The sequence below is a fragment of the Cetorhinus maximus genome, chromosome 22, assembly GCF_964194155.1.
Source record: "Cetorhinus maximus chromosome 22, sCetMax3.hap1.1, whole genome shotgun sequence".
Classification (NCBI taxonomy): domain Eukaryota; kingdom Metazoa; phylum Chordata; class Chondrichthyes; order Lamniformes; family Cetorhinidae; genus Cetorhinus; species Cetorhinus maximus.
The window spans coordinates 47,821,075-47,835,364 of record NC_135900.1 but is presented as its reverse complement, the minus strand read 5'-3'; the positions used below and the strand labels follow the sequence as shown (position 1 = coordinate 47,835,364).

The 14,290-nt window shown below is 38.3% G+C and overlaps 1 protein-coding gene across 5 annotated transcripts in view; it reads right to left on the bottom strand.

Annotated features, from left to right (window-relative positions):
• The window catches only part of dcp1b (decapping mRNA 1B), a 99,552-nt gene that overhangs the window by 56,154 nt on the left and 29,108 nt on the right, over window positions 1-14,290 (bottom strand). For 3 of the 5 annotated variants that reach the window (XM_078568252.1, XM_078568251.1, XM_078568253.1), the window contains one exon: window positions 9,231-9,358. In XM_078568252.1, the coding sequence (XP_078424378.1) occupies window positions 9,231-9,358 (128 nt within the window). Of the gene's footprint in view, window positions 1-4,479; window positions 4,511-9,230; window positions 9,361-14,290 lie in introns of those variants that run through there. The other 2 variants (XM_078568254.1, XM_078568255.1) reach the window with 2 other exon arrangements.

The window sequence follows — 14,290 nt, the reverse complement described above, 5'->3', positions numbered from 1 at the left end:
AATGTATTGGTTCATGAAACTGTCACAGAAACATTCCACAAACTCATCTTCTAGACCACTCTTGCCAATTTGATTGTCCCAGTCTATATAAAGATTAAAATCCCCCCACAATTATTACATTGCCTTTGTTACAAGCTCCAGTGATTTGTTTAATGCTCTGTTCAACAGTATAACTACTGTTAGGGGCCTCTAAACTACTCCCACCAATGTTTTCTGACTCTTGCTATTTCTAATTTCTACCCATACTGATTCTACTTCATGATCTTCTGAGGCTAGATCTTTTCACTCTAAAGTCCTTACATCATCCTTTACTATCAGGGCTACCCCTCCTCCTTTAGCATTTTGTCTGTCTTTCTGAAATATCGTGTATCCTGGAATATTTATTTCCCAACCGAGATCACTTTGTAAGCACCTTATAACTTTGATCTGAAATCTGTGCAAAGTTAGATCATCTTGGCCAACAATAGGAGTGCCACATTGACCTTTGGCATCATGGCATACGAAATAAAACTGGTCCAGGTTTGCACTTCATATCACTGTTCATTTAATTCATATCATTTAAAGAAACAATTCATGATCTTCAACAAAAATACATGCCATGAAAAAACAAAAGCTCAGCAAGAAAGACCCATCCATGGCTCACCCACGAAGTTAACGATAGTATTAGATTAAAAGAAATATCGCAAAAAATAGTAACAAGTCTTAGGATTGGGAGCGCTTTAGAAATTAGTAAAGGGCAACCAAAAAGTTGAAGGAAAAAAGAGAGTAAACCAGTCAATAATATAAAAACAGGTTGTAAGAGCTTGTATGAATATTTAAAAAGAAAGTAGCTAAAGTTATCATTGGTCCATTAGAATCAGAAACAGGGGGAATGAGGAAAATGCAGAGGCGCTGAACAAATATTTTGTATTAGTCTTCATAGAAGACACAAGTTTCATTCCAGAAATAGGTGGTAAACAAGTGGCTAAAAAAAGTGAGGAAATTAGGGAAATTAATATAATGTAAAGAAATTATTTTTTATTTTTCTTGGACTGTGGCTTTAAAAAAAACTACCAAGGCTGCAATTGAAAGACATGTTCACATGTACAATGTCACTATCCTGGAACATAGGGTGCCATAAAAGAACAGAACGGTGCCGGAAAGGAGTTCTGGACAAGGGGAACTGCTTGACGACAACATCTTAATTGGCTCCTGACCAGGTTATCAGAGTTTTGTGTGGTAACAGTGCAGGCAGAACAGCTCCTAGCCTGCAAAAAGGGAAGACCTGAAACCTCTCTCCCCTGTGTTTGTAAGATTCCAGCAATTCTGCCATAATAGCTAGCTGGCTCCCCCCCAACCCCAAACATCTCTGTAACCTGCTTTCTGTGAAAACCGCTGACAAGAGGAAAAGGGGAAAAAAAATCACCAGTAGAGACATTGAAAAGCAAGCTTTTCAACCAGTGAACCACAGACTGAAAGTGTTGGGGGACCACCTCGTGTCACCAACAACAAGCTGCAAGGAATTTGGAAGGCATCAATCAAAATTCAACCCATTTAATCCTGTGCTCCGGATTGGTGCTATTGAACTGTTTTATCTCACTCTTAAAATCCATGTTTTGTGTGCTTGTGTGCGCACGTTTGTGTATAGTGGTTTAAGAAGGGGTAGAGTTTAAATTATTGAGTTAGAAGTTAGCAGTTCATATTTCTTTCTTTTGCCACTGGTTAACAGTAGTTTGTTCAATAAACAGTTATTTACTTAATAAGTTTACAAACCTGGTGCTCATATTCTGTTAACCTAAATTAAACAGTTAGGTAGAATTGGGGCAAATTGGTCAAACTTTTCACATTTGTCTCGGGTGGGGGAACAGTGGGGCTTGATATTACAGCACACTATTCCCAGTGAGTGGTGACAATCAGAGAAAAAACATTAGAGAAAATTAAGGAACTAAAATGTACCAAATTCCCAGGGCCTGATGGCCCACACCCTAGGGTTCTAAAAGAGATAGCTGTAGAGATAGCGGATGCGCTGGTTGAGATTTTCCAAAATTCAATGGATTCGGGAATTCAGATTGGAATTTAGCAAATGCTACTCCATTTTAAGAAAGAAGGGAGAGAAAACAGGGCACTACAGGCAAGTTAGCCTAACATTAGTTGTTGGGAAAATGCTGGAATATATTATTAAGGAAGTGTTAACAATGCACTTAGAAAATGCTGTTTGATTAGAACAAGTCGACATGGTTTTGCTAAAGGGAAATCATGTTTAACAAATTTTTGGAGTTTTTTAAGGATGTAACTCATAAGGTAGACAAAGGGGAACCAGTAGATGCAATATACCTGGGTTTCCAAAAGGCTTTCGATAAAAGTGCCACACAAAAGGTTAATGGGCAACGCAAGTGTGCATGGAGTTGGAGGTAATATATTCGCAGGGGTAGAGGATTGGTTCACAAATAGGAGGCAGAAAGTGGGCATAAATGGGACTTATTCAAGTTGGCAGGTAGTGAATAATGGAGTACCACAAGGGTGAGTGCTGGGGCCTCAGCTATTTACAATGTATATTATTTACTTAGATGAAGAGACAGAGTAATGTATCTAAATTTGCGGATACAGCGCTTGATGGAAAGGTAAGCTGTGGGGAGGAGACAGACTGCAAAGAGATATAGACATGTTAAGTGAGTGGGCAACAAGATGGCAGATGGATTATAATGTAGGGAAGTGTGAAGTTACTCACTTTGGTCAGAAGAACAGAAGAGCTGAATATTTTTTTTTAAAAAGGTGAGAAACTTGTAAGTGCCGATGTTCAGAGACTTGGGTGTGCTTGTACAAAGAATGCAAAAAGTTAACATACAGGTACAAGCTATTAGGTGCAAGCTATTAGGAAGGCAAATGGTATATTGGCCTTTATTGCAATGGGATTGAATTACAAGAATAAAAAGTCTTGCTACAATTGTACAGGGCTTTGCTGAGACCACATCTGGAGTACTGTATGCAGTTCTGGTCTCCACAGTTAAGAAAGGTTATACCCACATTGGAGGTGGTACAGTGAAGGTTCACTAAACTGGTCCCTGGACGAAGGGGTTGTGCTATGATGTGAGGCTAAGTAAATTATTGGACTTATACTCTCTGGAGTTTAGAAGAATGAGAGGCTCTCTCATTGAAACCTACAAAATTTTGAAGGTGCTTGATACGACAGATGCTGAGAGATTGTTTCCACTGGTCATGGAAGCTAAAATGTGGGGCACAGTCTCAGGATAAGGTGTCAATCATTTAGGACTCAGGTGAGGGGAAATTACCTCACTCAAAGGGTTGTGAATTTTGGAATTCTCTGCCCCAAAGGGTTGTGGATGCTCTATCGTTGAATATATTTAAGCCTGGGATAGAGAGATTTTTGGTCTCTCAGTGAATCAAGGAATATGGGGAATGATCAGGGAAGGAATTGAAGCTCAAGATCAGCTATGATCATACTGAATAGTGGAACAGACTTGATGGGCCATGTGGTCCACTCCTGCTCCTATTTCTTATGTTCCTGTGTGTTCAAACCTGGGAAGTCATTGCTCTATATAGTTTGTCTATTCATTAAATAAACTTGCAAAACCATCAGGGGAACCCAAAGGTCATAACCTGCTGTTCCACAAGGATTTTCAATGTCGCTTCCAAAAATCTAATGAAGCAATTTCATTCTTCCTTTACACCTAAAAGGTGAGTTTTCAAATTAATATAAGTTTTTCCAAGAAACAGATGGCTTGAATAACAAAAGTGTAGTTTCTATTACTAATTGTCCATTCCTAATGTTAGGAGCTACACTTCTTTCTTCTCTGGATTGGGAGGAGGGCTGTTTCAACCCTTCAAATAGCTAGATTTCCTGGCGATCTACTCAGTGCGATTAGGAAATCCATCTGGAAAACACTGCTGACAGAAACTGGAAAGGTCGTACATTCCAGCCCCAACACTAATCTCTAAAGTTGGGAAACTCCTTTTCTGAAGTATAGTTGGGACAGACTGCAGCAGGCAGTTTAGTGCTTCAATGGACACTCTGTATATAACAGCAAACTTTGTGTGACAAAACAGAAGTGCACGAAGTCGTCATTCTGTTACAGTACTTGATGATCTTCCTGCTTGTCTAAAGGGTTGAATGGGATGACTTTTCAAATCACAAAGATGCAGTAGTCAGGATTGAGCTTTGGTTGAGAAAACACACTGGTAGGGGAGCATTATTTTGAGGGTCACCATTCAGCACTTTGGAGCATGACCTGCTTTCTGGTAGTATACTTGGACTGCTTTATTCCCATGGTTTTCTCACTTATAGAGGGGTTCTTTAAAGCAGAAATTGACAGCAGAATCTGGAACTCTCAAGGGCATCACCTATTTTGGTTACATCACCTAATGCCCAGTTGTCACATTGCTTGTAAAGATTATAAAGATCCAATATAACAACACCTACTCTCATATTAGATATACACAATTCTAAATTCACAATACTTAAAATATATGTACCATACATACTTGCGTAAAAGTCAACCCCTTGCCTTCTGGCCTAAAAAAACAGAATTATTCATATATTTCAAGAAAAAGTTACCCCTAGGTTTTCAGGGAGCAAACCGTTTTGTGATTATTAATTAATTACCAGTAATTACTACGATTCATTAATTTAAAGATGCACATGGGAATCTTTAGAGTTTCCCTCCACCAATTCTAGTGCCAATCTCCCTGCCAATCAACAAGACTAATGTGTGCCACATGCCCTATCACAACGCTTTCGAGAAAGAATAGCAAGTATGCAGCTCAATTTAAAATGAAAGCTGTAGCATTCACTGAGAAGACTAATAATTATGCAGCAGCAAGAGTTTAATTTTTCCAAGAAAATAATTAGTGACTAGAGAAAGATATCCAATAAACTAGAAAAGTTGCCAAAGAATAAATACACAGCAGAGAGCAAGCAAGCGGCCTTACCCAGAGGAAAAAAAATAGCAGAATAGGTTAATGAGCATCTGCAAAATGGTAATATCATCACCCTGAAACCACCCAACTCAATGCACTCAGAGAAGCAACGAAAGGTGGTATTCAAGAATTCAAGGCCAGTGTCAGGGACACATGAGATTCACGAAAAGCCATAATTTAGTGCTCCTTCAGAAAACTAAAATTTCACAGCTTCTGCCACCTGAACTTGACAATAAAATCATCAAATTTTCCACTGCTGTGTCATCCAATATAGAGTTAAAAATGCATATCAATTGACTTCCATTGGAAATATGGATGTAACACCAATGAACTTTGATATGCCAACAAAGAAGACAGTAATCAAGATTGATAAAAAAATTTGTCCTCGGAAAGATGGCTGGCCAGAAGACACAGTTGACAGTGGTCCCATCTTATTTGATGGATGGGACAAAATTAAATGCAATAGTGATATTCAAGAGCAATGTCCTCCCCAAAGAAAAATTTCACAAAGGCATTGCCATCCATGTTCATGAGAAAGGCTGGATGGATGAAGGCAGCTGCAAGCAACTGATCAAAGAAATGTGGAATTTGGGCCAGGAGGACTACGCAAAGAAAAGGGTCTGCTCATTGAGAACACGTTCAAATTCTACCTTGCTGATGATGTATTCCGTGATGTGAGATCAACTAACACCAATGTGGCAGTTACTCAAAGCAGTCTTACAACAGTTGTCCAGCCCTTGGATGTGTGTATAAATAAACCTCTCAAGTGTAGTATCAAAAGATGTGGAATAATTGGATGTTGGAAGGTGAAATACATTCACCAATGGCGGAAATATACAAGCGCCCTCATGAGCAACATTGTGACAATGGGTCAAGGTGCGTGGAATGAACTTGATCCCAATATCGTCAAAAAATCATTTCTAAAATGTGGACTTTCGAACGCACTCCATGGTATCAAGGATGATTACTTGTGGAACGATGATGCTAAAGTTACCGCTACTACCGCCGATGATTTAACTTATATTAGGTTTGATGAAATGTATATAGCTTGCAATATTATAAAATAAATAAATGTTAGAGAATTAATATGAATTCTTTAGCATCGTTGGTTTTAACTTTATTCCATTGCGATTGTTTTTATGGGCCCAAATCAAGCACACATCAGTCCTTCAAACATTGTCCGTATAAAAGTCAATCCATGACTTTTGGCCTAAAAACTGTCTCAAAAATTCAACTTTTACTTGAGTATGTTCAGTAATTTCAATACAAGCTTAAGGTACTCCAATTATTCAGGAGGTGGAAGGGATGGGGGAGCTTAGTGAAATTACAATCACTAGGGAAGCAGTACTGAGCTGCAGACTGACAAGTCTCCGATTTCTGATGTACTTCATCCTAGGGTCTTAGAAGAGGTGGCTAATGAGGTAGAAGATGCGTTGGTATTAATTTTTCAAAATTCCCTATGTTTTGGAATGGTTCCATCAGACTGGAAAGTAGCAAACATAACTGCTCTATTCTAGGCAGCAAACAGGAAACTATAGACCAGTTAGCTTGACGTCAGTCATGGGGAAGGTGTTAGGATCAACCATTAAGGAGGTTATAGATGGGCACTTAGAGAAACACAAGGTAATTGGGGAGAGTCAGCATTGTATTGTGAAAGGGAAATCATGTTTAACCAATTTATTGGAGTTCTTTGAAGGAATAACATGCACTGTGGACAAGGGGGAGCCTGTAGACATACAGTACTTGGATTTCCAGAAGGCATTTGATAAGGTTCCACATCAAAGGTTATTGCGGAAAATAAAAGCTCATGAGGTTACATATTAGCATGGATAGAGGATTGGCTGGCTGGCAGAAAACAGAGACTATGCATCAATGGGTCTTTTTCAGATTGACAGGATGTGACGATAGGAGTCACGCAAGGGTCTATTCTGGGGCATCAACTTTTTACAATTTATATCAATGAGTTAGATGAGAGAAGTGAAGGCGTGCATGATAGCTAAATTTGCAGATGACACAAAGATAGGTAGGAAAGTATGTTGTGAAGAAGGCATAAGGAGTTTGCAGTCGGATATAGATAGGTTGAGTGAGTGGGCAAAAATCTGACAGATGGCACACAATTTGGGAAAACGTGAAGTTGTTCACTTTGGCAGGAAGAATAAAAAGCAGAGTATTACTTAAATGGAGAACAACTGCAGAATTCCAAGGTGCAGAGGGGTCTAGGTGTTCTCATGCATGAGTCACAAAAAGTTAGTCTGCAGATACAGCAAGTAATTAAAAAGGCTAATGGAATGCTATCCTTTATTACGAGAGGAATTGAACATAAAAGTAGAGATGTTATGCTTCAGTCATACAGGGCATTGGTGAGGCCACATATTGAATAGTGTGTTCAGTTTTGGTGTCTTTATTTAAAGAAGGATATAAATGCATTGGAGGCAATTCAGAAGAAGTTTACCATTTTGATACCTGGAATGAGCGGGTTGTCTTGCGAGGAAAGGTTAAACAGACTGGGCTTGTTTCCACTGGAGTTTAGAAGAGTGAGGGGTGACTTAATTGAAGTATATAAGATCCTGAATGGTCTTGACAAGGCGGACATGGAAAGGATGTTTTTTCTTGTGGGTGAGTCCAGAACTAGGAGGCACTGTTTTAAAATTAGGGGTTGCTCTTTTAGGACAGAGATGAGAATTTTTTTTCTCTCAGAGCGTTTTGAGACTTTGAAACTCTCTGCCTCCGAAGGCAGTGGAGACAGAGTCATTGAATATTTTTAAGGTAGGGGTAGATTGATTCCCTTGCCTATCAAGAATCTAAGGCTACCGGGGCTAGATGGGAATGTGGAATTCAAGACACAAGCAAATCAGCCATGATCTTATTAAATGCGGAGCAAGATCGAGGGGCCAAGTGGCCTACGTCTGCTCCTATTTCCTATGTTCATATTTATGTTTTTACTACTCAACACATTGAATGTTATGTCTTGATGATGTTATTCATCTCCCACATGTTAACAACCTCTTCAAAATAGTATTTTGTATAATATTGATTTAGATTGTCACATACAGCCATAATTAAATCAGTAGTTACAAGTATTACAAATTGATAACTATCAGACATGGTCTATAAATTTTCTTCGATTCAAGCAGAATATATCTTGGCAATTAGTTATGCATTAATTTAATTCAACTCTATTTGATTCTTTTGCTGAAAAATACACAGTCATGAACAGCTTTCAGATACAATAAGATAATGAATTTGGTGTTTTACACATTGTTCAGGTCCTGTAATCTTACATACCCCCTTTTCCACCAATACCATTAAAAAGGTATATATTACTTTTTGGTCTCCTTGTACTACACATCTTATTCCCCGTTTGAGAAGGCAGGAAAGCAACCTCTTTCTAAGCCTTTGCCAACAACACTCTAATTTGGCTGCCAGCAGATAGACTAGCACAGCTGGGAGGTGACTTGCCCGCAGTTTGGTTCCTTCAAGTAAACTACCAAAGATCCAGATAAGACTTTTTTTTAGTTCAGATCTACATTTTTACTAACAATGATTTTTCTATGTCTCCAAAGACAAAAAGGTGTACAGATGAAACTGTATGCCATTACAATATAAATTATTGACGTTAAATGATGCATATAGGACCAGGGTCTGCTTTTTATTCAAGTGGCTGTCTATACTGTGCCAAACAAATGTGCATGGAGATTTTTTTGGGGGGAGGATGAAAAGAAAACAAATTAAAACACAAATCCACAATCTTAAAAAAGAATATCCATTCCACCTGAGGTTAGTTACTATGCTGTTTGAATGTTCAACTCACTACTATAGTGCCCTGAATGTGCTTCCCTTCCATCTCCTTATCTTCCACATCTCCCAAAAAGAAAGGTCCCACTGTTATTTGGGCTCCTCTCAGATAAGAGAGTAGACTGACTTTCTCTCTTAGTGACCATCAATGAAGCTTTACTTCTATAGAATAGGACCTTTGTTATTCCATGGAGCATTCCATTATCATGAAACACTGGGACACTAGCTAAAAACTGGTAAAATTGTGTATAAGTTATGAAATTGGAAATGCTACAGCGGTTATGATTCAAATTGAAGTGCTCTTACTGACTGTACAATACTAAGGCAGGGGTCACTATGTGATAGTCCTAATCAATAGTCAAGGGGAAAAAACAGCACTTCTGCTCAATTCAAGTCAGTTTTGTTAGTTCAGGAGCAGGAAACAGTTAAGCCAAGCTGTGTCTGAAAGTTAAAAATGGCCAATATATACAGTACAATTTTATCAACAAAGCACAGTCACAAAAAAGAACTTCCAAACTTACATTGTGCATTTCTATAGAGTAGAAAAGGGTCTTGTAACTGAAAGTCCAAATCCTTAGTAATTGGTTCAGTCCTGTTCTCCACGCTAAGCCTGTTCATGATGGTGAAGCCATGCCTTGGAGAAGCAGATCTAGAATCAAAAGCAGAGAACGGCAAGTCAGAATAGCGTTGACAAACATTAAAAAAATTGACAACCTTGTACTGATAATCTATTTCTACCAGTTAATCCAAGTATCTACAAATTGCTGTGAACAAAGAAAAAGCACCCACAGTGAAAGAGAGATATTGATGCACTGTGTATATTTGAAAAAAAGTATATTAAAATGTATGCAAATTATTTTTTCATTCATTACACAAAATCATAACCATCACCCCACCAAAAGTGGAAAAAATTTGTTCTTTTGAAACATTACCGAGCAGGTAAGCAGTTACATTGCTGCCTAAACTAACATCCTTGCCTCCTGAGAACTGATCCTTTCCTAAAGTGGATTTTGGAAAACTGTACCTTCATCATGTGTTGGAATTTTTAAGAACAAGGGGTGTTAAGCCAAGTAGTATTAGCTGGGACACTGCCTTATTGGCATTGCAAATAGAAGGGACTGGTAAGAGGCCCATAATCTGTCAATATGAACATATGGAAAGATGAGCATAAAAGACCAAGTCATCAAGCTAATCACCATTCCTAATGGTTGAAGCATCATGATTAGGCACTTCTTGCACAATGCTCATTGTTTCCTAACGCTAAACCCACTGTCCCCCATCCCAAGTGGTGCAGCATTCAACCTCCGGGCAGATTAGTGCTGAGATGATCTCTCATCATTTTGTTGTATTTGGGAGGAATAGATCCTAGGGTCCTGGTAGAGCAGGGATGGGGTTCCAGAAACATCAAAGATGTAGGTTCTGGAGACATTGGTGCAGTTATATGATCCAGGTATGCGGGACAAGGAATCCTGTGATTTTAGAGATTGGGAGTATCAGGGTAATCCTTCAAGGAGGCAGCAAGGGTAAAATAATGTAGGGATTTGCAAGCCAGGGAGGGAGTTCAGTGATTTAAGAATGAAGTCCTGGGTTTAGTGCAACTCGGGAAAGAATATAAGAGAATAGGAGGCGCAAGAGAGTTAGAGGACCAGTGCCCAACAGTACAAAGGGACTGGATCCAGGAAAATGGTAACCAAACTGAACTTGGGCTCAATCTCCACTCCCCAATGTATTCATGCCTCTTTCTTGTCCACAGTCCCCCGTCCACAGTTCCTCTTACACTCTCCGGTATCATTCCACTACTTTCTCAGTTGTCAAGCCAGTTTCTGCCTTTGTAATGTTGTCTTAGCCCTTTTAAGGACTAGTATTCTGCTTCTCCATGGTCAGGATGGAAAATTGATTGTCTCTAGATCTCATTGTTGTTAAGCTGGTTTAAGCAAATCATAACTTTTAAATCTCCTGGATTGTACAACCTCACCAAACTGGAAAAAGCAAATAAATTCACTTTAGAATTTTGAAAAGATCCTATTTCTGCAGTATGGATCAACAGTTTCAGAAACTACATTACAATTAAGTACTGGTGCATAAAAAGGCAATCCCACAGAATGTTTCAATATTGATGATTAATACAATTTCTCTTGTTAGAACATTGAGTAGCTCTACAACACTGGTGGAACATTTTTACAAGCTGCACCCAACATTACCTTTGAATAAAAAATGCTCTGATAAAGGATAATAAAAGCCAAGCACAAATTACACAATTTGTTGCAAGGTTTGGGGGAAAAAATACTGAATGGAAATTCCAAACCGTTCCCCAACCCCCATATCCCCTCATGATTTTGCGGTGTTGTTATTATGCCTGTACCCGACTGAAGGAAATCGGTGACATTGCTGTTACTCCGACAATAAGATACAAAGAGCTCCTCAAAATCTGACAACTGCAAAACTCACAAGAAATGCTAAATCTACATGTGACAGAGCCAATATCCTTATGCCAAACATAACATACCAAAGCAAGTTGATATGACATGCTATGGAGCTACACTACAAGAAATGCTTGCTGTGAAAAGTGATTTCTGCCTAGTCCTAGCGTATCATTCATGTTGGATATTGGGCAAGCAATTCACGTAATCCATTCAACACAGGAGGAAAGGAAAGCAGGATGCAATGACAACTACTTATTGCATTGTAATTTCAACCTATCAGCAATGGAAACCGGCGCATTAGACAAGAGCACAGGTAGCTAATACCTCTGAAGCAGCAGACTTTTCTGATTGCATATTCTCTGTTGTGACTGCTGGCAGACAATGGCTTTGTATCCATTGATGGAGTTAATGAAGGATCTGAGTGCTTACCAATATGAAAATTATTGATGCTTTGGTAAAGAATAATGCTGTTAGAAAGAGTAAGAGTAAGTCCAAGCAACTGGGTCCCATGGGCAGGCAAAGATAGAAAATCAGCCCTGCCATGGCCTCTCCTATTTTTGTGACGACAGTAGAATTGACAATGTTGTGGCCAAATGTGTAGTCAGCAAACTATAGGCACAAAAGCAAACAACATAAATCAAGCACTTATGAAAAATAACTGAACTTTTCATTGCACAGCTTATATGGCGTTCATGTTTCAAAAATGCTTTTTCCCAATAGTTTGATTTTAAATATATTGAAAATTAATACTTGTTTAAAGCAAAAAATCAACTTCAAAATCAATAGGCTATATCCTGCCATGTGTAAAACTGAAAAAGCACTCTTATTAATTAATCAAGAGGCTTGATGGCAATTTAGTAAAATACCTCCCCAACTTTAGAGCAAAATATATTCTTATAAAGGTGTAGCCTTTAGTGCTTTATATGTATATATTTTTACAGTCAGACATTGTTTCATCCCCATTTCTTGTATTTAGAGTATTTCAATCTCAGTTATCAATATTTTCAGATGGTGTTTTAAGCCAGATGTTAAATTTATGTAGTTTGCTACTACAAAATTCAATTTTCAATAAGAATGGGCATGGCACCAAAATCTCTACAAAAACCATGCAGGGTTAAAATTTTTCATCTACCTCTTCATTTGTGTCAATTTTTTTTTCCCACCTCTCCTGAAGCTGTTGACTCCAAGTAGCCATTATGTTTAATGTTATGGCAAGGCTGATGGTAAATACTGAGCTGCCCAAATCCCAGAGGGAAACTCGAAACAACTACCAAAACAGTTTTTGCAATTGGTATAGTATGAGGTGTTCTGAAATCAGGAAATGATCTCTCCAACTATTTGTGATGATTTTATAGTGAACATTTATTAAAAGAATAAAGCAATAAAAAACACAATTACACTTCAACACAAGAATGGCTTCACATAAAACAGTACTTTAAAAGTTCCACAAGATCCTAATTTAACTACCCTCAGAGCTAGCTGTCCCCTTTTCTGTTCAGCAACTAACCTTCTATAGATTTCAAAATCTATATAATTCCAGTAATTTTTACCACACAGTGCCTTTATTTCCCTGGGATGCCCTCAGAGGCTGACAGCACCTGGTTCTCCCAGTCTGGCCTTGTTCACTCTGTCTTCTGGTATTTCAGACCAGCTATCCTGCTGTCTTCTGGGAGTTCTAAGCAACTACCCCCACTGAAGCTTCAGTATTTCCTTAAATGCATTCCTTCCCTTTGATCTCTCTATTGTCTCAACCAGTCTCTTCAGGAATGCTTTCTTTCCAGAATTGATTAAACTTGTTTCTTTACCCTAGCTCTTAGACATATTAAAAACAAACTTACCCTATTTTTACCTTACACCTTTTTACAACTTGCATATAACCCCTTCAGACTAAAACAACTCAATTCAAAACCACTCCTATTATTGCTTTATGTAAAATTATGATTGAAGTCCCTCTTTAGTTCATTAACATATCAAGACCACTGCTTACTGTTGGTTTTAGACTCTTGCAGTCACTCCAGTTCTTAGTCCAATTACCATATTTACAAACTCCCAACAGCCTGTCTTCCAGTACATAAGAAATATGACAGGGTTATTAACAGAATAAAAATATCACGATTTCTTGTTTCTTGACAGTAAATGAGCCTTGACTCCGAGTACTGGCATGTTATTCAACCTGGGGAACCTAGTGAAGCCCATTCCCATCCTAATCAGATTTCTGCAATTCCAACAGCGGTCGATGAATGCCAAGCAGGACCTTAAATCTTGGCTAATCTTCATTTTCCAAATCAGGGCAACGACGTTAACTATACTACGCTACCACTATCTCACATATGAGATCCACCAAGTCTGCACAGATCTGCAACTGAACCTTCAACCTTCCTTCTCAGTTCAGTCACCCACTGGATAAACTCTCAGAGCCATCAGGAAAAGATGTACCAATTTTAAATTTCAAGATAAAAATGTATTCTATAACTGATGAGAAATAAACTAATGGCACTAATTTTAGGGCATCATTATTTTCATCTACTTGAACTATAAAATTCAGTTTACTGTATTACAAACAGATGGAGCCAATTTCTAATGTGGTCAGTGGAAGTTTATTCTGTTTTCTACTACTTCTCTTCCTCCACTCCCACTGTCATGTTTTCTCAAAACTCCTTGGAAAATAAAGCACTTATATAGTGGCTGCTATAAGAAACTTCCCAAGATGCTTCACAAGAATTCCTAAGATGCTTCGCAAGAAGGGAGAGATCAAGTAATAGTGGAGGTGTTCAGGGAGGTTACCAAAAGTATGGCTGAGGAAGCTTTTAAAAGGTAAATGAAAGAGCGGCAAGGGCTAAGAAAGGAATTCCAGAGTGGTGCCGAGACAGTTGAATATTAAAAATATGAAAGACTTCCAGAAAATACATACAATGGGTAGAGATGAAATGGTTTGAATTTACAGTATACAAAGCCAGCAAATCTTGCAGTTGAACATAAGGAACCATTATTCTCTTCTTTGAAGGGACTAAGTAAATGAAATAGTTTAGTTTTCATACAGCACAGCGTTCAAAATGATGTTCCTGGCAATAAACAGCAAGCTAGTTCAGTCTTGACTGCTAAATATATTATCCATATATGTGCATATATATGTATTTACAGACATACACAAATGTATA